The sequence below is a fragment of the Protopterus annectens genome, chromosome 4.part0 (genome assembly GCF_019279795.1).
Source record: "Protopterus annectens isolate FY-2018-M chromosome 4.part0, PAN1.0, whole genome shotgun sequence".
NCBI classification, from domain to species: domain Eukaryota; kingdom Metazoa; phylum Chordata; order Ceratodontiformes; family Protopteridae; genus Protopterus; species Protopterus annectens.
Genome location: NC_056733.1, coordinates 1,298,077,235 through 1,298,100,858, shown reverse-complemented (window position 1 = coordinate 1,298,100,858; position 23,624 = coordinate 1,298,077,235). Strand labels below are relative to the sequence as shown.

The 23,624-nt window shown below is 41.2% G+C and overlaps 1 protein-coding gene across 1 annotated transcript in view; it reads left to right on the top strand.

Annotated features, from left to right (window-relative positions):
- LOC122799847 (rap guanine nucleotide exchange factor 6-like) overlaps nt 1-23,624 on the top strand; it is a 1,724,571-nt gene that overhangs the window by 1,553,618 nt on the left and 147,329 nt on the right. Inside the window, exon 12 of the mRNA XM_044069180.1 lies at nt 15,487-15,644. Within this exon, the coding sequence (XP_043925115.1) occupies nt 15,487-15,644 (158 nt within the window). The remainder of the gene's footprint in view (nt 1-15,486; nt 15,645-23,624) is intronic.

The window sequence follows — 23,624 nt, the reverse complement described above, 5'->3', positions numbered from 1 at the left end:
CTACTTTTCCGAAGTGGAGGCTAACACTAAAGGACTGTGGCTGACAAAGTTTGCTGATGACTGCAAACTGGGAGTGATCATTGAAACCCCTAGCAATGTCAGCATCCTTCAAGAAGGTGTTATGCAGACTAATGACTGGTGCTAAAAGACATGGTCTTAAACTTAATGAAAAAAAAATGTATTATCATCTCCCTTGGCAAGGGTGGTGTTCCTGCAAACTATCACATCAATAGCAGTACCCTAAGCACACAGTCAGTGGTGAGGGATCTGGGCACACAGGTAAAGCAACCTTAACTTCGATCACCATGTCTCCACAGTGGTAAGAAGGGCATTTTATATTGCTCATCTTACAAGTAAGGGCATTGCCTCCAGATAAAAAAGAGGTTATAACCCCCCCCCTGTACTTTTCCCTCATCAGGCCAATAATAGAGTGCAACACTCTCTTTGGTATGTACCTTTCCAAACACCTGCAGCAAATGGAGAGACCACAAAGGTTCATTATAAAGAAAATTCAGGGTCTTCAAGTTTTGTCTTATGCGGACAGACCAAAATCATTGTCACTTTACTCTGTGTCATACTGACTGCTGAGAAGTGACCTGTGCCTTGCATATAGAGCAATCTCTGACCCACCTTTAATGGAAATGCTGCACATTTGCAAGTCAAAGGGTACACAGGTCACTCGCTCAGAGGACCTTAACCTGATATGTGACATCAACTGAACTTGTTGGAGAGACAGATTTGTCTCACAGAGGTTGCCCCAACTTTGGAACAAGCTTCCTATTCATGTTAAACAAAGCCTCTCATTGGCCCTATTTAAGCACAGTTTGGACGATTGGATGGGTAACTGGAAATTCACCCCAGGGGTTCCACCTGTGTTTCTCTTGGACAGGGGCAGTAGATGCTGATTTTAGTCTCTGCTTGAACCAGACACCCTTGGGAACATGCGTTGAAGTTGCTTAGGCTTGTAAGGGCCCTGGGGCAGTTAGTCTGGTAACCTCCTATGATCCTGTGGTCCGGTGATGTTTTAAAATTTTGAAGATGTTGTCTTGATGATTTCATCTTCAGTGATGTGGTGTTTCCATATTTTCAGGTAGACCTGATATGGGATAGGTTATTTAATGAAGTGATGCAATTTTAATATTTGGTCCTAATGAAGTCCTTGTAACCATTAATGGGATGAAAGGGTTTAACCATTGTCATTTTATGTGTTTTTATTTATTGTTTTATAGCGTGATTAAAAGTGTTGAGCCAAGTACCTGCAATGTCTTTGTTTTATAAATTATGGGATTGCTATAACCATATCAAGAGCTATTATATGTGAGAAACTCTCTCTAATGAATTTGCAGTCCATTTCATCACATTTTATTCCAGTTTTCCACAATGTCATATTATTTTCATCAGTCTCTATTATGGTACAACATCAAGGCGTGGTTTAAAATTTTGTTAAAGATTACCTACTACCTCTCGTGTGTATTCATTGTCACGGGGTAAAAGAAAAACTTAGCTCAAGTTTGACTGGTATAAATTCCCATACCTCTGTCCCTAGAGCTTATATGATTCACAATATTTTATTTATTATTTATTTATTTTACATTTGTTTACTGGGAAAGTCCAACGTGGAACAAGCCATTTTTCAGCAGAGGCCCATGGAGAAATGCTCCAGACGCATGTCTGTGAAACATAGGCGAAACCCACGCGAACACAGAGAAGACATGCAGACTCCATACAGAAGGCACCCCAGCTGAGAATCAAACCAGAGAACCTCTTGCTGTGAAGTGACAATGCAAACCGCTGCACTACTGTGCCAGTTTTTAAACATTTCTCTTAATTTCTCCATTACTGAAGTATGGCTTATCAGTCTGTTGATGGTAGTGTTATTTGTAATGTCACTTTTGTTCATTATAACATGTCTTCTGTTTCTTGGTCACATCATCAGTTTTCTGCATTACCCTTTGGTTTATCTACATTTCCAAGGATATTCAGAAAATGTCTAGCCCCAGTCATAGGCTGTTGTAGACTGCATAGCATTCACATTCTTCCTTGTTTAGACAACATGTATCTTTGCAGAGTCTTTATGCAGATGTCAGCAGTAATTAACATGGTATGTTCATCATATTGATCACTGCTGCAGCAGCCTTAGCTATGTGAGGTATAGCCTACTAACAGCCGGCCAGCTTCCAAACCTTCAGAACACCTTCCATGTGTCCAAAACTATCAGGCAACTTGAATTGAGCTAAATAAAAGGCAAGTTTGGACACAAAGCCCTTTAAAGCTCAACTGCCACCAAAGAGTGTGCTCCTCTAACGCTTTTGAGGATCGGCAGTCATCTTGTGCTTTCCTTCGCTGGACTAGTAAGTTCCCGGTGGGGAAAAGCTTCCATTTTCTTAATTTTGTTGATGTTTTTATTACTGTCCTCTTCAGGAAAGTTATTGTGAAGCTTGGGGTGTTGTGTTTTAATGGACTGTCTCGTACTTTTAAACGGACCATTTGTCTTTTTCTACCAATTTAAGTGGTATAAAGTAACTGTTTACATGTTTTCTCTGGAGAAGTTGTGTTTTTGTTAGTTTGGTGGGGCTGGGATACTGTTTTAAAATGCTTTTAACTTGTTTTTTTCTGCCAAAAAAGTAACTTTTGTGGACTAGTAGCATTTACCAACAATTGCTGCTTGTCTTCGATGAGAAAGAGACACCATTTTTGGCTTGAACATGGAATAGACTATTTGTCCCATAACTGGTTCTTCTTCCAGTCACAAAAGGAAAAAGAAATAAGCAAACAGCCTTTGCTAGCACAGCAGGCTAGCAATTTGCCTCAGCCATAGATTGGTGACTCTGATGTGGCCATTTGTTGTGTTTCAGACCACTGATCCTTTACCATGGATCCCTCAGGTGTAGCACCTACAGCCTTTATGGACTGAGAGTTAGCCATGCCCCTGCAGTTGTTGGGGTCCCCCTCAGTGGGCAAGGGAGAGCAACTATTGTTGGTCCTGGGAAAGGGAACAGTGAAGGTTTGCCTGTTGTGTCAAAATTCTGTGCCCATCCCCGGGGAAGTTGCAGGGGCCATTAGTAACACAGTTGGCTCCATTTTTCCTGTCAGATAGAAACAGAAAACCAAACATATACCTGCTCCTCCTCCTCCTCCTCAGTTTTCTTTGGATATGATTAGTTAACTGGGTCAGGCTCAGGGATTACTTCAGGCTATTGATCCTTCTTGTAAAGTAGTTTGTGGTAAAAGAAAGAGGGATTTGTCTTTTTTTAAACAGATTCAAGATTCTGAATCTGAACAGGAAGATGCAAGGGCAGATGCAGGGCTTTTTCTCTGATTTCTGATTCAGACTAACGAGAGCTCAGTTTTGGATTGTCCCTCTTGGGGGGGGGGTCTCTTTCACTGAAACTACTGCCAAAATATGCTAGTGTTTTCAGTGGGAGAACACTGTAGTTTCTCATTCCTTCAGAAAATACTATGAGTTGTCATGGAAGCATTTTTTTAGAAACTACACCCATTCCTTCAGTTCTGTCTTCTTTAGACAAATAGTTTGTTCCTGCCTGCAGTTTTTCTGATAGTCAGCCAGATGCCCGAAAAAGGAGGATAGGAAGTGTAAAATTCCTCACTCATTTAAGTTTTTGTACACTATTCCCAAACCTGAACTAACAACTATTCCTTTAGTTGATCCTACTGCTCCTATGCATTTAGTTAATTCCTATTCTACTCTTTCTTGTAAGGATGGGAAAATTATTCATAGGTATGGGAAATTAGTATATACTACTGCAACTTTGATTTTCAGAATTTTGATTTGTCAGGCTTATATGATAAAGTTTGTTCTGACAAATTGTGAAAGTATGAGGAATGTTTGGTGTGTAGTTTCTTCCTGTGAGGAGAAATTTGCTATAAATAACTTAATGTCATCTACTGCACAAGTCACTACTTATTGTTTAAAGTGTATGTGTAAATCTGATACTTCTTCCAGGGCTCTGGCCACTGGAACTGTTTTGAGATTTGCATGAGTGCATTCTCAGAACTTACTAGATGTAAAAAAATGAGATTTTAAATTCTCCCTTGGATAGAGATTTAGTGTTTGGTGCCTCTGCTGCTGATGTGATCAAAAAGTGTTACGAAATGGGCAGCTAATGCAGGGAATTTCTTAATTTTTTTCAGCCATCCTTTCCATAGTTTACATGGGATTTTCTAACTCATCCAATTTTGGCAAAAAGCAGAATAAACAATCTCAACAAAATACAGGTAAACAACTGTCTAAGAAGAAATGACAAGGGGATTTCAAAAAGAAGTCTCAAACCTCCTAAAACCAAGGACAGTCCAACAAATCTGAATGACTGTTCAAGACACTTTGTGACCCCCTTCTACCCTAGCCCCATTTTTTCTTCCAGACAGATTGAATCTCCATTTTTCTGTTTGGCAACAGATAGTTTCAAACAAATGGGTTGTGAAAATCATTCATCAAGGTTACAGATGGCAGTGGGAGGAAATTCCTCCTTTCTAGGGTTCATTCCTCATCTTTCAGCTCAGGCTCTTTTATTTCCACTGGTTCTTCATCACATGCTTTCCCAAGGAGTGATAGAACCAGATGTTCTTCGTGTTTCACTGTTGGAGTCATCACACTTGGGTTATCTGCCTGCACGTAACCCTCATTCGGCCAGAATACCAGAGACTTAGTATTTCTACATCTGATGCTGTCACTTCTTCCATGACATCAGGTCGTCGGGGTACAAAAACAGGCAGCCAACACAATTACATCAGTCTTTCTTGCCGAGGTGGTGCCCGAAGCATTTCGCAAGTGCCCAGTCGGCCACTACCTGAATTTTTCATTTTCGAGTTGAATAATCCTGAAGTCTTCTAAAGCTAAGTACCCGTTGGGGATCCTTTTTTCTTGCTCTAAACCGATGTCAGAAAAAGTTAATTGTCTTGCCTGTGGAAACCAAATACCTCACAGAGATTTTCATTCTTACTGCGTCACCTGTTTAGGCCCAGGCCACAACGTCCCTCGCTGTCGTTTTTGTGCCTTGTTTAATGTCTGAACCATTCGTCGTTGGGCTATCTTTGTTGCTAAATTCTTTCGCTCTCAATCACCGTATTCCAAAATGGCTTCGGTAAGCCATCCGACTACTGATATTCCAAAATATGTAAAGATAAAGACAGAGACCGTCCGCATAGGTCCAAAACTGCCGACGGTGCTTCCATTAAGCTATTCGCCGGTCAGCCGGTACTCAGTGAAGTGCCTTTGCAGCCCCTGATGCCCGCTTCTGTGGAATCACAGGCCTCTACTGAGACCCATTCGTTGTCTGTTATGCCGCGAGATGCTTCTTCGTCTGTGGAACCAGCAGATGTCTCTACCTTAGATGAGTCCGGAGCCGCTGTGCAGGCACCGGCTTCTGAGGAAGTTTTTCATCATACTGATATTCGAATCAAACCGACGACTTCAATTTTAACTAAAACTACCGAGTTTCTTAGGCGCAGAGTATGCACTATGCCTAGAAAACCAATGACCAATACACATGCTCAGGCACCTCTGCCTCAAAAACAAATGCTTTGAATGGCTGAAGACCTTATTACACTGATTAGGAGAAGCCAGCCTTCCCATGCTAAGAGACCAAGAACCCAGTCCCCTACAGGTTCTAGAGATCAGGAGTCCGATGACTCTGTTCTTTCTGATTATGAAGACATGCCCTTATCCTCCATTCAGATGCAGAGAAATGGATTCTCTCTGCCTCCACTCCAGAGGATTTTTCTTTTGGTGAAACCTTGCATACCTTAAGGGAGCATTTCCATTGGGAATGCCAAGACTATCCTCAGTCCAAAAAGAGACTCAGAAAATTTTTAGAGTTGCCTCAGCACAGGCCTTTAGCTATACCCCCTGTTCTGGGCGTTGTGGATGATGTTTTCATGGTATCCAGTTTTACTCTAGACACTTTAACTCCAGCCCCTAGGAAACCAGACAGGTAATAGAGTACCTGATTCTCACAAGTTTCTTTTCAAGAATCCTACTGCTGATCCCGAGGTCATTTCCCAGGGACCTAAAGGTATTAGGGCTACTGCAGCCAAAAATCCTACCCCTTTGGACAGGGATTCCAGAAATTTGGACAGATGGAATAAGAAGGTATATACCTCTGCAACTCTTGCTATCAGGGCGCTGAATTGCCAGTTTCACATTTTGAAATGCTAGCATCATATTATGGAACTTATTAAACAAAAAGTGGTAACCTTTCCAGATTGTGCAGAAAATAAAGAATTGCAGGAGCTTTTGCACTCTGCAAACCAAGTTAGTAAGCATACTTTGCAGTGTGGCTTTGATGCCCTAGAAGCATCTTGCAGGGCAGCAGTTACTGGCTCTGTTATAAGAAGACATGCTTGGCTGAAGGAGCAGACCTTGCCAGATCATGTCAAATCTAAATTACTAGACACTCATTTGAATAAGGACTGTTTGTTTGGCACCAAAGCAGAAGAAGTTCTTAAAAAGATGGAAGAAAAGGCTAAATCTATGCAAACTGTTAAAGAATTCCTACAGGTGCAACCACCTAGATTCAGTAGGCATTGCCTTTCAAAACACTGGTCTTTTCCAGCCCCCTCTAAGCCTTCCCAAACAAGACCCAGGGGAAACAGACCACCCAGACTACAGTCTCAGGGTGTGCAGAGATCTAAGCAATGGAGTGCCCCCACCCCTAAAGCAGGGAGTGGTAAGCCACCTCCTTATAGAAAAAACTCACAATGACTTCTCAACTCTACTTCCCAGCCCTGCCCAATTGCTTGTGCCCCTAGGAAGAAAACTTGCCTTTCATGCAAAAAAATGGATGTCCATTACTCAGGACCGATGGGTCCTCAACATTGTATCCCAGGGGTACAAATTTTATTTCCATTCACTGTCAACCCCAAGTGGTTTTCCAGACCTTCCTCCAAACCAGTGAGCAGAGGCTCAAAACCAAGTACTTTCCCTGCTCAATATCATATTCCAGACTTTTCCTGGTACCCAGGAGAGAAGGCTCTTGGCACCCAATCCTGGATCTTTCCACTCTTGACACCTTCCTGGTGGTACCAAAATTCAAGATGCTTACCCTGCAACAGCTTTTCCCAGTGTTAGCCAAGGATGCCTGGTTAGTCACCCTAGACTTAAAGGAAGCCTGTCTGCACATCCCAATAACGGAGTCATGCAGAAAGTATCTACATTTCAGAGCAGGGTCTATGCGTTATCAGTTCTCTGCACTTCCCTTTGGCTTATCTACTGCTCCCAGGGTATTCACAAAATGCCTGGCTCCAGCCATTGCATACTGCAGGCAGAGAAAAATCCAAATTTACTCCTACTTGGACGACTGCCTGATTCAGGCGGACAATCAGGAATTGCTGCTTCAGCACATGGCATTTGTAAAAAGCCTTCTCTCTTCATTGGGGTACACCATCAATGAAAAGAAATCACAACTGATACCCAGTCAAAGGATTGTATTCCTGGGAGCAAGCTTGGACACAACTTCCCAGATGGCATTCCTCACTTCAGAAAATCAGGCCTATCTGACAGATTACTTCAAACAAATGGCCACCAAAACCCAGCTATCTGCAAGAAAAATACTGCAAGCCCTAGGGTTCATGGCCTCATGTATTCTGCTAATTCCATATGCAAGACTGCATATGAGGAAAATTCAATGGAACTTAAAAAGCCTTTGGTGCCAACATTCTCAGGACCTGGAAACAGTCATTCCTATCATACCTTGTCTAAGGACAGAGTTCCTTTGGTGGGCAGAAGCATGTAACCACAACAAAGGACTGCCTTTTACTCTACCCCACGCCGCCCAAACCCTGACCACAGATGCATCAGACTATGCATGGGGGGCCTACATGGCTGTCAAATGTATTCAGGGCCACTGGTGCTCAAGTCAAATTCTCCTGCACATCAACCAAAAAGAGATGCTAGCTGTACAGAATGCCCTGACAGATTTCAAACACCTACTCTTTCCAGGACAACTGCTGATAAAAACAGACAACACCACAGTTATGTGGTACATAAACAAGTGGGGGGAACCCATTCTTACCCATTCTTCATGTTAGCCATGGTTCTTGTGGAACATGGCCGTGGACAACCCAATCCATCTACAAGTTCAATTCCTGCCAGGCAAGCAAAACTCACTGGCAGACGACTTAAGCAGAAATCTCCTAGACTCACAGGAGTGGAAATTGGAAGCCTGCACCTTCATCCGTCTGATCCAGAAATGGGGGACCCCAGAGGTGGATCTCTTTGCCTTGCCCAACAACAACCAGTTAAGCAAATTCTGCACCAGGAACCCTCACAACAGGGCCTGGAAGGTGGATGCACTATCATTTCAATGGGAAAACCTTTCAATCTATGCCTTTCCCCCTCTGCCCCTTCTCTCAAGAGTTGTACTCAAGATAAGACAAGAAAGGCCAAGGACAATTCTGATTGCCCCGGACTGGCCACGCCAGCACTGGTACCCACTCCTGCGCAGCCTGACAACGGTGCCACCCTGGCACCTACACCAGACCCCAACCCTGCTTTCCCAGCAGGAGGGACAGATTTATCATCCACAATTGCAAACCCTAAATCTTGCAGCCTGGCTTATTCCTTAGATACTACACCAGGAACCCTAAGCAAACAGGTGCTGGATGTCATCCTTGAAGCCAGAAGGCCCAGTTCTAGGAAATCCTATGCTGAAAAGTGGAAAAGGTATTGTTCTTGGATTCAGTCAAAGGAAAAGGACACAGCACTGCCCTCCTTACCTCTAATCCTGGATTACCTAGCAAATCTACTCCACAGAGGCCTGTCCTTCTCTTCCATTAAGATCCATGCCACTGCCATCTCGGCTCATTACAATACTGAGCCTCCCCTTTTCTCTCATCCCCTCATCAAACAGTTCCTGAGAGGGATAAACAACTTAAGGCTACCAAAGAAAGCACCAACTCCTGCTTGGGACCTTAACTTTGTACTGGAAAAGCTCACGCTTCCCCTTTTTGAACCTGCTGCTTCAGCAGAGTTAAAATTCCTCTCTTGGAAAACAGCATTCTAGCCATCACTTCAGCTAGACAAGTGTCTGAGTTATAAGCACTGATGGCTGTGGAATCCTTCATTATTTCGCATGCTGACAGGGTTTCCCTCAGGACTAACCCTTCCTTTATGCCTAAAGTGGTGTCCAGTGTGGCTTTCAACCAATCCATCCATTTGCCTACCTTCTTCCCTAATCCTCAGAATAAAGGGGGAGGATCCTACACTCTTTGGACGTGCACAGATAGCTCAGGTTCTGCCTTGATAGGACTAAGCCTTTCAGAAAATCTGACCAGCTGCTAGTCAGCTTTGCAACAGGGGCAGAGGGCAAGGACATTTTAAAACAAACTATTTCCAAATGGATCAAATGGATAGCACACTGCATCCATTTCTTCTACAAGCACCATGGAAAACCAACCCCTCAGGGGGTCAAAACACATTCCACTAGGGCTACATCTACCTCTACAGCATTTCTCAGGAGAGTACCTACCAAGGACATACTGGAAGCTGCTACCTGGAGTTGTGTACACACCTTCACCAAGCATTGCCACCTACCTATCTTTTTCCAAATCCAAGGCAGGATTTGCTACAGCAGTCTTGCAAGGCCAACTAGCCAACCCTAACTCTTCTTGACTGCCTTCACCCTTCCTCAGCTTTGGGAATCAACCCAAGTGTGATGACTGCAACAGTGAAACACAAAGAACATAGTACAGTTGTGTACACTTACCATAAATGTAGATGTTCGAGTGTATTCACTGTTGCAGTCCAGGTTTTCCTCCCTCCAGCCCCCTGGTTTTCTCTATCTCTTGTCTCTCCTCTCTATGGCTATTCCTACTGGTATGGGTATTTACTTTTTACTGGTGATGTTTTCCACACCATTTCGTAGCTCCCTATTTGGGGGCTCCTGGCATTGGGGGCAAGAAAAACTGATGTAATGGCATCGGCTGCCTGTTTTTATACCCCTGACGACCTGACGTCATGGAAGAAGCAACAGCATCCGATGCAGAAATACTCAGTCTCTGGTATTCTGGCCGACTGAGGGCTACCTGCAGGCAGATAACCCAAGTGTGATGACTGCAACAGTGAATACACTCAAACATATACATTTATGGTAAGTGTAAACAACTGTACTTTCTTCCTTCCTAGATGGGGAAGATATTTATTCAGGGAGGTTCCTAGTGCCAGAAAAAGAAAGAATGAAAGAAAATTCTTGGTGACCAGTTCTGGAACTTTGTTTACTAAACCTTTTTGTGATAGTGCCTAAATTCAAAATGATGTCACTTCACAACCTTTTACTACTTCTTCCTCTTTCAGGTTTCCTGGCAACACTAGACTTAAAAGATGATTATCATCACATCCTTATTCATCCAGATTTAAGACATTTCTTAAGGTTTTGTGTCTAGATCACATTATCAGTTCTTTGTTTTATCATTTGGACTATCTACATCACCAAGATATATCCAGTTATAGCTCATTGCAGGCTACAAGGTATCCACATTTTTCCATGTTTAGATGACTTGCTTATCTTTGCAGAGTCTTTTTCAAAATATTAGGAATCTCTGTGATAGGTGAGAGAGCTCTTACTTAGGCTGGGATTCTAATAGAACATTCAGAAGTCTTTACTGACTCCTTCACACAGGATTGTATTTCTGGGATGTCAGCTAGATACTTTGGTTCAAAGAGTTTTTATTCTACAGGAAAAAATAGGTTTATATCTGTATCTATTTCTAAGGTTTTCCACTCAGACTACAGTCTGAGGAGGGAATATTTCAGGATTTTAGGTCTCATGGCATGACTGATTGCCATCATAACCCTGGAAAGACTGGACATTATGAAGATACAGTGGTATTTGAAATCTCTTTGGTCTGAGCACCAACACCCTTTATCTTTTCAAATCTCAGTACTTGAGTTTGTCAGAAGAGAACTCATTTGGTGGAGAACAACAGATATCCTTAAATTCAGGTCTCCCATTCTCCCTCCCAGCTCCAAACAGTCACTCACCACTGATGCCTCGGACTTTGCTTGGGGAAAAGTTTCAGAAGGGATAAAACTCCCAAGGGATGTGGGACACCAAGGACAGATGCACGCACATAAATATCAAGGAGATGCTTGCCCTAATCAAGACATTCAACTCTGAACTGTCTTTGTTCCCCAGGACTTCTTCAAGTTAGAAACAATACCACAGTCATGTAGTATAACAATAAGTAAGGTGGTCTTGGGCATACCTTCTTTGCAGACTAGCTGTGTTAGTGTGGGATGTAGCTTCAGAACACAATTTCACTCTACAGCCATTGTACATTCTGTCAGAGCAGAATTGTGTGGTAGACTGAGCAGCACCAAAGCAGACCCTCATGAGTGGACACTAGATTAGGGGTTTTCCAACATTTGATCTGTCTGTGGAGAGTTCCTCAAGTAGACCTCTTTGCCTTCTCTCTGAACAATCAGCTTGCAAGATTCTATTCTAGGACTCCATGCATAAAGGCCTGGAAGACAGTTGCCTTTTCTCTTCCTTGGACAGGAATAATCCTGCATGCTTTTTCACCCTTTCCACTAATATCTGGGGTATTTCTGAAGATTCAGAAGCAATCACTCAAGATCATTGTGGGAACCCCCTTCCTGCCCAGGCAACTGTGGTTCTGCTTTCTTTTGGAAATGGCCAGGGGAATTACTACAAGATTTCTCACAAACTGGATCTACTCTCACAAAAACAGGGGTGTTTGATACACCCCAGCATCAGTCAACTTCAGTTGACTAGCTGGATGATAGGGGCTTAATTCCTTTTAGGTATCTGTTTACTGAGGATAGTAGAGGCAAGAAACCCTTCTACTATAAAATCATATATTAGCAAATGGAAAAGGTTTTCTATTTGATTCCAGTAACATAACCAGCAACCATTCAGCGCTAGTTGTTCTCTGGTCTTACAATATTTATGTGAGTTACAATTCTATGTTTTTTCTTATTCTTCTATCAAGGTTCATTTATTGGCCATTTCAGCATATCTGCTCATGGATCCTCCTTTTTCAATGCAGCCTCTTGTCAAAATGTTTTTGAAAGGGGTTTTGCATAAGAGGCCTCCAAGAAAACCGGTGACCCCTCCTTCATATCAGATGAGTGTGGCACAGAACAGGTGCATTTATAAAGTGCTAATTTTTCAAAATTCAGCATAATCTTTTTGTGAAACAAATTTAATAAATATATTTTATATAAAATAATGTAAAACAATATTCTTATTTTAAATATGAACAAGCACTTTATATTTACATGTAACATATATTTTTACAAAAAAAAGTTTTGTTTTTGTATTTATTATTCATTATATTGGTTCTAGTATAACACACTATATGCCACAGTGCCGTCTATTTTATAGCTACAGCATTGTCTCTAAATATTTTTGGTTCTGAACAGAGGCTAGGCAATCATGTGACTAATTGGAAATGGATTATAAAAAGGTCTGTTTTTCCAATGTTTTTATCTGATGAAGTTTTCTAGTGTTAGAAGACGAAAGTGCTTCTATTACGAACTTCAGAGCATCTTTTGGTTGCACCTGTGTTCTGTGCAACACTTACCTGGTTTTAGTTTGTCTTTCTGCCTTCTTGGTTTATTTACCCCTCCTCCAGATCTTAGTTTTGTGTGAAGGAAGCTAACACTTGCTCCATTTGAACCAGCTAATGTGTCCGACTTGAAGTTTTTAACATGGAAAGAGTTTTTTTACTGATTTCTGTGACCTCTTCAAGAAAGGTTTCTGAGTTGCAAGCTCTTTTAGTGAGTGAATCTTATCTCATTTTCCACAGGGACAAGGATTCTTTGAGAACTAATCCTTCCTTTTATGCCTAAAGGGGTATCAAATTTTATTTTTTTGTGTGTGTCTGAGTTTACTTTAAGCCAAACTTTCCATCTCCCTGTTTTCTTTCCTGAATGTAAAGATGAGGAAGATGCTCCGTACCTTGAATATCCAAAGACAACTGACAGAATTAAATCTTTCAGATCTTAGGATAAATTGTTAATTTTTTGTGACGGTAAAAAGAAAGGACAACTTGTGTCAATATAGACTATTTCCAAATAGTTGTTTAGTGGTGTTACCTTTTGCTATATTCATCATAACAAAACTGTTCCGGGCAGGGTCAAGACCCACTTTACCAGGGCCTTGGCTTAATCTGTTGTTTATTGAAAAGGGTTGTATTCTAGAAGTATTCTAGAAGCTGCTACTTGGTTCTCTATACATACTTTTACACATACTTGTTCCCTTCTCTAGGTCCAGATCAGGCTTTGCTAGGATCATTCTCCAGTGACTCCTGAAGTCTTTTTCTTCCACCTCCCAAATTTAGTTAGCTAGATTAATCTGCTCATATATTCTACTGCACTAGTGATCAAAACTATGAACATAGTAAGGTTGTGTAAGTAAACTTAGTATAACAGTAGATTTTCGAATGATCACGGCTGCAGTATTCGCTCCCTCCCTCCATCCCCTTGTTTTTTGGTGGGCTTTTTATGCCTGGGTGTGGACATTTATTTATTTATTTAGTTTTGCTGTTACTAGCGTTGCCCTTTCAAGGCTGAGCCTCCCTCTTTCTTTGGCAGGAAAGCTCTGAATGGTTTTGTATCCAAAATTATATTTTAGTCAGCTCAGCTCAAGCACTGCCTGGACAATTTCTCAGAATGCTAGGGTTCATACCTTCTATAATTCACAAGTTACCTCTTGCCAAATTGCAAATGAGAAAAATTTTTTGGTTTCTCAAAACAATTGGACCCAGCAGTTTCGTTCTATGGAGTATCAAATTCCAGTTCTGGGCTGTTTAAAAAGAACTACATTAGTGTAGACTACAAATTCAGTTGAACTCAGGTCCCTCCTCTTCTCAGACATGTTAGGTTTTGCTTTTGGAACAGTTTCCAGAGGGATTAAAGTACAAAGCCTGGTGGAATCCTTCAGACAGACCACAGTATATCAACTTGAAAAAGATGCTGTCTCTGATCCATGCCTTGTAGTCTCTCTATCATCTTTGGTTCCCAGGACCTCTTCTAGTGATTACTGACAATACCACAGTCACGTGGTATATTGACAGTTAGGGGAGGCACAAGGTCATACCTCCTATGCAAACTGGAAGTGATAGCATGCGAGGTAAGTCTTCAGCATTCCTTAACTCGACAAGTGTCTCACTTTCCATCAGAGAAAAACATAGTGGCAGCCATGCTGAGGAAAGCCATAACAGACTCTCATGAATGGAAATTAAACCGAGGGTCTTCCAGGAATTGATCCAGTTGTGAGAAGCACCTCAAATAGATCTGTTTTTGCTCTTGTCAAAACAGCCAACTAAACAAGTTTTGTTCCAGGGCTCCTTGCAAAAAAATAGAAACTCAAGCAGGTAAATGCAAGCCAGGTAGTACAAAAAGTAAATTGAATGAAAAAAAAAAGACTCAAAACGCAAAGCCAATTTATTTAAAACATTAACAGAACCAATAAGCAGGCAAGCCTGGTAGATGAATGCATTTTCTTTCCCTTGGAAGGGAATGTTCATTTATGAGTCACTACCCTTTCCATTGGCCCAGGCAGCACTGGTCCTCACTTCTTATGGAATTGGCCAGTGGCAGTTACCACAAGCTTCCTCACAGACTGGATCCCAGTGTCAATTAACTTCAACTGACTGCCTGAATGATTCAATTTAAATAACCTTTAGGCACTTATTTCATGAGGATGTGCAGCAGGTACTAAAGGAGGAAAGATAGCCTGCTACTAGAAAATCCTATGTTGGTAAGTGGAAGCGATTTTCCAGTTGGTGCCTAACCAATAACCAGGGGCCCATAAGTAATTTTGTATCACTGGTGCTTAAATATTTGTGTGAGTTGCTTTCCTCTGGCCTTACTTATTACTCACTAAAGGTTCATCTTGTGTTCCTTTCAGCATGCCTGCCCATTGGTTCTCATCGTTCTTCTCTGTTTGTGTAGCTGTTTGTGTCCCTTCTTGGTCTGTAGCACCTAACCCATTCAAAATAATTATTTTGTTTATATTTCACATTCTCTAACCAGTCCAACTGTTGAGTGTCTGTGGGATTAGCATACAGAACAAAGTCACAACAGTGAGGATTGCTTTCAAGCTGATAGTTTTAAATGAAACTAACTTTTTCTGCTGTGTTTCTTATTTTTGTTATTGCCACAGTTAAGTTCGTATCTGGCAGGTCAAAATGTGACATCATGTTCATTGTTTATGAGGTGAACAGTCTGCTGGCTTGTATTTTCCATAGATCTCCATTGGTACGCCAGGCTTACATTGACAGAGTTGTATTCTTACCTTAATTTTTCAGAACTTTAGAATACATTACATTCTGTAGCAATATTGTCTAGTTTTGGTTACTTCATTGCTTCACTGAATTGCAGACTGATGTATTAATGACTATTTTTGCAAATGCCACTTTTCTAAATTAAATAGCTGAACATATTTATTTTTATACGTAGATATGAAATTTAAATTACATAGTATAAATTGTACTGTTTTACAGTGATGGAGGTGTTGGCCAGTCCCAGGATGACAGCGTTGTTGGAACAAGACAGTGCAGACACAGTGTGGCCATAATGCCCATTCCTGGAACTCTCTCATCTAGTAGCCCAGATTTGCTGCAGCCTACAACGAGCATTCTAGATTTCTCCAATCCAGCAGGTAATAAATATGAAAATTAGTCGACTCAGACTACGATCCGAATACTGCATAAATGATGACATTTTGTGTCAGTTTGTCATTAAGTGAAATAATCAGTGGTTATATTCTTGCCCCTCTCTTAGCATTTTTTTGCTGTGCAAAGAGATGCCTTAAGAAAGAAACTGAAGTTCATATTTATACCTACTACTTGTTTATTGCTAATGTTTGTTTTTGCATGTTCCCTGGAGTTAGAGCTCAGCTGTTACAACTTTGGGTTAAATAATTCTATTGTATTTATTTGTCAGATTTCATTTTTGTAGCCTTCCATTGTGCAGTCAGTGTTCATCTAATAGCTAGGCAAGATTTAAAATCCAACAAACTGTAATGTAATACGATCGAATCAGAAAGTAATGGAAATACCCAAACCTTTCATGTAGTAAATCCAAAAATCAGTGCAGTCAAACACAGGTGTAACCTTAGAGCTATTGTGGCTCTAATAGTTAAGTTTATATAGTTATTAATTACAAGCTTAGCCAGTAACCAGTTGTCAGAATCAAAACCGGTTGTTCGTATGTGTGAGATAGAGTTTTATTTATGTGTTTATTTTGTGAGGTAAAGATCTTAATCATTATGCTAAACCTTCACCCATCTTCTGGGTACAAAGTAGAAGGTATGTTATTGCTATCACTTCTTGATACAAGAGGAAGCATTCATTATCATTTTTGATGATACCTCAGCTGGTAGATAGTCATCTCTCACAGGACTTTGGGGAATAAATTTGCTAACTAAATCTGTGAATTCTGAAGTGGAAACACTACTTTCTTCGATACTGGAGTAACACTGACATTTGACTTTTTACACCACTTTACTTCGCCAGTTGAGCTAATTCTTTTCTTTCTTTTCGTACAAATTTTAAGAACCTTAACAGAACTTTCACAAGTTCTTAATGAATTTTTTTTAGCTATTCTTCCTGAAGTCACATTTTTAATAATGTTACCTAGCAGGCCATCATTATTAAGTAATATACACAACTCCTTTCTGTCTTCTTTACAAACTTCCATAAAATTTGAGATTGTAGTGAGAAAAGTGTTATTTTTAACATATTCACTAATGTCCATTGGTTTCCCCTCAATAATTTTAATCTATCTCTTTGTTTTAGCAAAATTAAAACACTGCTCACAGTCGACCAATTACTTAATCTTAGAATATGCACCACAAAGCTTGAATTCACTTAAATAGTTTTTAACTAAGTCCTCTAAGTTATAATTATTTAAATCATTCATCTTGTACCAGAACTAAGTTCAACTAGTTAATCAAGTTTAACTTGTTACAATAGATTTCAATAAATTTTTGTTCTGATAGTGTTGCTGTACCCAGGTTGGCTCAAAAAACTAATTTAAGATACAACATTCAACTGGTTAACATAGCCTTAATGGTATGGTGAGATTCCTTATGATCAATATTGTTAGCATATTCTGCAGAAGCCACTAGAAACAGTTAATAAGTAATAAAACTAAAAATTATTTTTGCAAAAATGGGCATATTTGGCTGAAGTTTTTTTCAGTAGTCCAACCTGTTCATATCTTAGGGAAAGCTGTTGTGACCCTATTCAATTAACTGACATTCATGTACACATCCTCTGTGGTTAAGGCCACCTTTAAAGCTAAAGTCATTGATGACAGCAAAATGCTGTCAGTCTTGCCTTAGCATGTCATTCATTTGCAATGTTGATGAAATTGTTTCTGAGCAGTTTGAGAACAGTGGTTAACCCTGTAGAGTACTTTCGAACAGACTTCAACCCTTACACATATTTTGAAGGTCACATAAAGCTAGTAAGTAAGTTTCACAGGGTTCCCTCTCTGTGACAGTGGCTATGTATTACTCATCGCCTTCATTGCAAGTAAGAACCACTCATCACAGCATAACATATAACTGTCCAAGGCCAGCAACTGAGGAAGAATTCCATATGTCATCAGAAGATGTCTGCAGTTATAGGGATCTTTTACTGAAGGAGGTTCATGTAAGCATCCTAGATATCTGCATTTTTTCAGACTCTTCTAGTTCCTACAGTCAAAAAGAAATGTCTTTATTCTGTGAAGAGACTATCTTCAGATTTCTGTTCTGACCACTGGAAAGGCATCTGATATGGCGAGTTTTCAGATGAGACAAAACAGTATTATTAGGCACTCCATGTGTTTATTTCCCAAAGTTTTTTCATCCTTAACATCTTATGACAAAAGACTTAATGATAGAAACATAAAGGGCACTTGATTAATGTTCATGAGTCCCTCATGGGCTAAAACTGAACTGCCTGACTGCAGAAGGCTTTAGCTTCCTTACCAAGCACTTTTTGAACTGATCCTCCATCTTACAGGCTATCTGTGTTAAACAACATATACTTAAATATAGAGGTGATGTGCTACTGGACAAGAAGTCTTTTCACTAGAGAGGAGGTGTATATGCTGCAACCACATAAGGTACTGGAGCTGTCAGTTATGCAGCCTGTATCTGTATCTATCCCAGCATAAACATAATACATATGATCACAGCTGCTTATGCTCTTCCTTGTACTGCATTGTAGATTTACTTTTAATAGACAGCGTTTATATGTGTAGTTAAAATACAGAATACATTGCTGGCAGTTGTAGTTACCAGTAAAGCATAGAAAAAGCCATCAGTTGTGTTTTTCTGAATCCAACTTGTTCACTTAGTTTTTTTATCCATTTGCTAATGGGCAAGCTCACTGGACAAAATGCCTCAAGGGCAACAGTTAAGGCTTCATATCTGAATTTTAGACTGTGCAGTCAGAGCAGCAGTTTAGTGAGTTTGTTTCTAAAAAGCCTAAATTTACCTGTCCTACATTTGCTATATCATAGCAACCCACCGAGCTGTTCACCAGGCCATCTGGGCAGCATTTTTCATGGCAATGAAGAGCTGCAACATTAGACCCAAAGATCTTCTTTCTTCTGAAGAATGTCTATACCTTAAGTTTATCTTTATTTTTCAAAACATGCCCTTTTTCTGCAGGTAGGTTCTGCTTATCTGCTTGCTTAATCTTTCAGAGACTCAGCAGTTGCTTCCACAGAAGGGTTCGTAGTGGGTAAATGAACTTGGAGACACAGATTTCTATTCTTTCTGATCACAAGAAAGACAAAATAACTATGACTTTTTCCAGCATTAGGCAATTCTAGCTTTTGCTCTGTACAGAAAATTTAAGATGCTGGTTATGCAGTCAATGCGTGTTTTAAATCGAGTGAGTCTAGCTCTGTACCCTTTAAGAAGACAGCTCATTGTACTTTAGTTGTGATGTTGTCAATCTTACCTTTATTCTCATGTGTGGGTCAGATCCAATGTGTCAGATCTGTCTCTGCGAATACTCCAGCTTGAGGTCTTCAGCAAAGCTCCTGGGCCTCATTTTTTCCCCATAACGCATTCCCTTAGTTACCTCAGATTACATTTGCCATGCAGGGAAGAGATTTCGTCAGCTATAGCTCTGGGCTAAGTACAACTTTTCACTTCTATATTTTTTAGCATCGTTTAACTTTTCTAGTTTAAATTCTTTAAAATATCATATTAACCTAACTTCTTTATCCAGCTTCCCCCCTTTACTTTTCTGTTTAAGTTAGAGGGCACTTAGGAACATATGTTTTAGTTAGAGGAAGTTCCTTACCTTCCCTGCTAAATACCTCTTAAACCTTTAATATACATAGATAAAAATATGTAAAAATAAAGTATAAAACTTTCTTCTTGTAGCATATTTCTGTTTCTTCTTTGCTTATAAAATTTGTTTCCTGTGTGTGTGTGTGTGTGTGTGTGTGTGTGTGTGTGTGTGTGTGTGTGTGTGTGTGTGTGTGTGTGTGTGTGGTTCAAGTCCGTTTAAGTTAGAGGAATTACCCCTTCTGAGAGTGTGAGTGATTCTGCTATTTTTTGACTATTTTTCTTTCTCTGTTAGAATTATGTCCCAAAAACAGGAAAGTAAGCCTTAGGCTTTAAGAAGTATGGAAAATGCAGTAAGAAGATGCCTCTTAGTGATTCACACACTTTGTGTGTGTATTGTTTGGAGCCTCTTCATTTGCAGGAGTCTTGTTCCATTTGCCATGACTTTAATCAGCGGGCGTTAATAGAACACAAAAATAAACTGATTTTGAAAGGCCTTTTGAAAACGCCTTTCTCTGAGACTATATCCTGTGATCCTTCTGAAAAGCCAACCAAAAGATCTTTATCGGAGCAGAGATCCTCATCAGAGCCGAAGCAGAAGGCTCTGAAATTCATGTACCCGAAGGTTATATTGGAGCAGACATTTCCTCCCAGCTCCAACACTCCTTCAGAGCTGCAAATTACATTGGCGCTGATGACTTCCACTACTCATGGACACAGGAGCAGATCTCCATCCATTGAGAAGGTTTCTTCCAGGCAACCTTCTCCACTTTTAGCTACATCAGGGTCACCTACCTGTCCACTAGGTCTACCAGGAGTTTATCTGATGAAGACGTGGGTAGGGTCGTACAGAGGCTTTTGAAGACACCTGCTTTGGCCAGACTTCTCATGGATCTGAGTTCCAAGGAATCAGAGCAGTCTTGACCCCCCCCCCTTCTGTTACAGTTCCTCCTCTGATCTGTCCTCCTGCTTTGGAGCCTGAAGATTCCAATATCCAGGTTGTTTCGGTGTTGGGTCCAAGACCCTCAGTCTCCTTAGTTCCTACATCTGCCGCGAGTGTCTCCGTGCCTCCAGAGCAGGAGATCTGTGGGAGCCAACACTCCCTTGTCAGGTCCGCGGAGACTTGTCTGACCTCTTTGGATCTGACCATGCCTCTGTGACCCTCAGCATGGGTGAGTGCAGCTCCTACCTCTGCTTCGGAGCTGTTTTCTTCTGCTTCAGAGATTCCTTCAGCTCCGATGACTTGTTTGTCGAATCCGAAGACTTCCTCAGAGCAGGGAGGGGTCTGCTTTCGAAGTATTGAGGACATGCAAGAGGAAGCATCTCGACTCACCTGAAGAGTTTATCATATCTGACACTGACCTCGATGAAGCAGAAGGGTCCCCACAATCACCTCCTGATGATGTCTCTTTTGGAGACATCCTGAAACTGTTAAAACAGAGTGGTAATTGGTAGTCCTCCACCCCTTCAGCTGAGGAGTCGGTCTTCCTGAAGGTCTTTGCGTCTCACCCATCATCTTCTTGCGTGACTCCTCCTTTCGACGAGCTTGTGGAATTAATCTTGCAAAAGGCTTGGGAGACTGTAGACATCATAGACCCCACTCATAGGAAGCCAAATAAATACTTCACTGCCCCAAAAGAAAAGGGTTTTCTTACAAAAGTTGTAGGAGTTGATGCCATGGTCGAGGCCACTAGAAAGGAACTCTCTGCGACAAGTATCTCTATCTATCCTCCTAGGACCAGTGATAGATACAGGAAGTGCATCTTCGCATCAGCAACCTTTGCTTTGCGGTCACTGAATTATCTCACTCACTTTACCAGTCTGAAGAGGGATGTGATTAAATAATTATCAGACTCCCTCCAAGGAGTTGTAGCTGATGCAGTGGCAGAGAAAGTCATTGCTCAGCTTGCTACCTTGAATTCTGTAGTCAACTCGTCCATGAGGTGTGTTTCTTATGTGACTGATGGAACGAGTAGAGCAGCAAGCTCAGTTATCTGTCTTCGGAGGCAGGCCTGGATGCGACTTTGCGATTTCACGGAGCCCTTCAAGTCTTCCTTCATTAACGTCCCTTTTGACGGCTTATCCCTTTTGGACCAAAAGTGAAGGAAATGCTCACCAGGTGTGAACAAGAGGGTAAGACCTTGTCTGCCTTTGGAGTGCATTTTCCACTCCTGCTAGACCTTTTCCCAACGGTTAAAAAGGTAATGAGAAGATGTGGTTTAGAAAATCTCAGAGGTTTTATCAAGACACACAAGGTGAAAGTTCCCCCAGAGGCAGAGGGGGGAACAGTAATGGAAGATGCCACCCTCGCAGCAGGGAGGGCCCGCAAAACCAAGGCTCCAGAGAATCTTTCTTTGGGAGACCTTTCCAACACACCTGAAGGAGTGCCGGATTACTCGCTTCTGGAGACAATTGGGGGGCATTTGTCCCTGCACCAAGAAACCTGGCTAAAGATAACGAGTGACAGATGGGTATATGGAATAATATCCAGAGGAAACAACATACCCTTCTCCCTTCCTGTCACCAGAAACTAAATGTTTCCAGATATTCCACCCAGTCAGAAGGAACAAGCAACTATACTAATTCAAAAGTTGATAACAGAAAGAGTCATCCAAGTCTCCTCAAACCAGAGAGAATCCGGAACTTACTCAAAATTCTTTTTGGTTTCAAAAAGACCAGGGGACTGGAGACTCATTTTGGATCTCAGCAATCTGAACAAATCAGTAAAGAAGGCCAAGTTCCAGATGGTGACACTGCAGTCTATATTTCCATTTCTAGAAAAAGAAAATTGGATGTGCTCTGTAGACCTTCAGGTCACTTACTATCATATTCTAATGGACAGGCGTTCCAGGAGGTTCTTGTACTTCCGGCTAGCAGCCAGTCACTTCCAGTTTTGAGCTCTGCCCTTTGATCTCACTGCAGCCCCCAGAGTGTTCACCAAATGTATGGCAGTGGTAGCAGCTCACCTGAAAAGCAAAGGAATCTAAGTGTTTTCATACTTGGACAATTGGCTCATAACTGCCCTGACCAGGCATCACTTACGCCAATCAAGGGATTATGTCCTTCAACTCTCCTCCTCCCTGGGCATTACCATAAATTGTGAGAAATCTGTGCTAGAACCATCACAAACCTTACTGTTCATAGGAGCAGAGATAAACACTACCACTCAGATAGCACAACTTTCACAAGACAGGGTAGACGACCTCTGTCATCTTGTCAGAATTCTTATAAAGACGTCCAAAGCCACCGCAAAACTAGTTCTTCAGGTCCTAGGAAAAATGACTGCTTCCATCATACTAATTCCCTTGGCTCAGCTCCACATGAGGGTTCTCCAGTGGATGCTGTTTGCTCAGTGGTCAGTGGTCAATCTTGGAACTTCCACTGTCTCACAAGATCATGATAACCAATGCCTGCTAGAAAGACCTCCAATGGTGGATCCACTCACCATCAGTACTTCGAGGCTGTCCTTTTATTCCTCCACAACGTCTGACTATGGTGACCATGGATGCTTCCCAGATAGGGTGTGGAAATGGAAGAAGTTTGTTATATGAGCAGACTGTAAAAAGATAGATCGTTTTACAGCACCAGTTCATTCTGTGCTATAGTATTTGTCTGAGATCTTCAATGATGGAGCAGAGGCAGCCTCGATTAAAATTCAACTAGCTGCAAACTCTAATTTTCATATAGACTTTGCAAAGCTTTTTTGAAGGGCACTGTTATGCTAAGGCCTCCATACAAACGTCCATTGCCCCCTTGGGATCTAAATTTCATCTTATCCAACATTATATTCCTCCTTTTGAGCTCTCAGCCACATGTGATATGAAATATCTCTCATGAAAAACCCTGTTCTTAGTAGCAATTACTTCAGCCAGAAGGGTATCTGAGTTGCAAGCCTTGTCCATTAAACCTCCTTACCTCATCTTACACAAAGGTAGGGTGTCATTATGCACTAATCCATCCTTTCTACCCAAGGTTGTGACAGAAAATACCCTTAACCAATCTAGAGACCTTCCAATTTTCTTTCCCAATTTTCAAAACAAAGGAGAGTATTCCTTGCATCTCCTAGAAGTTCATAGACAATTTACACAGAACTTCGGAATTCAGGAAATCAGGCCAGCTTTTCATCTCATATTCTGATACAAAGAAAGGTCATCCAGTTTTAAAAGTCACATTATCCAGATGGCTTTCATCATGCATATCCCACATTTACAATTCCAAAAACAAAGCCCTCCCAAATGTTTGTAAAGCTCATTTCACTAGATCTCTGGCCACGTCTGCTGCCTTTCATGCTAAACCACCATTGGATAATATCTGTGCAGCAGCTACTTGGGCAAGACCTCATAC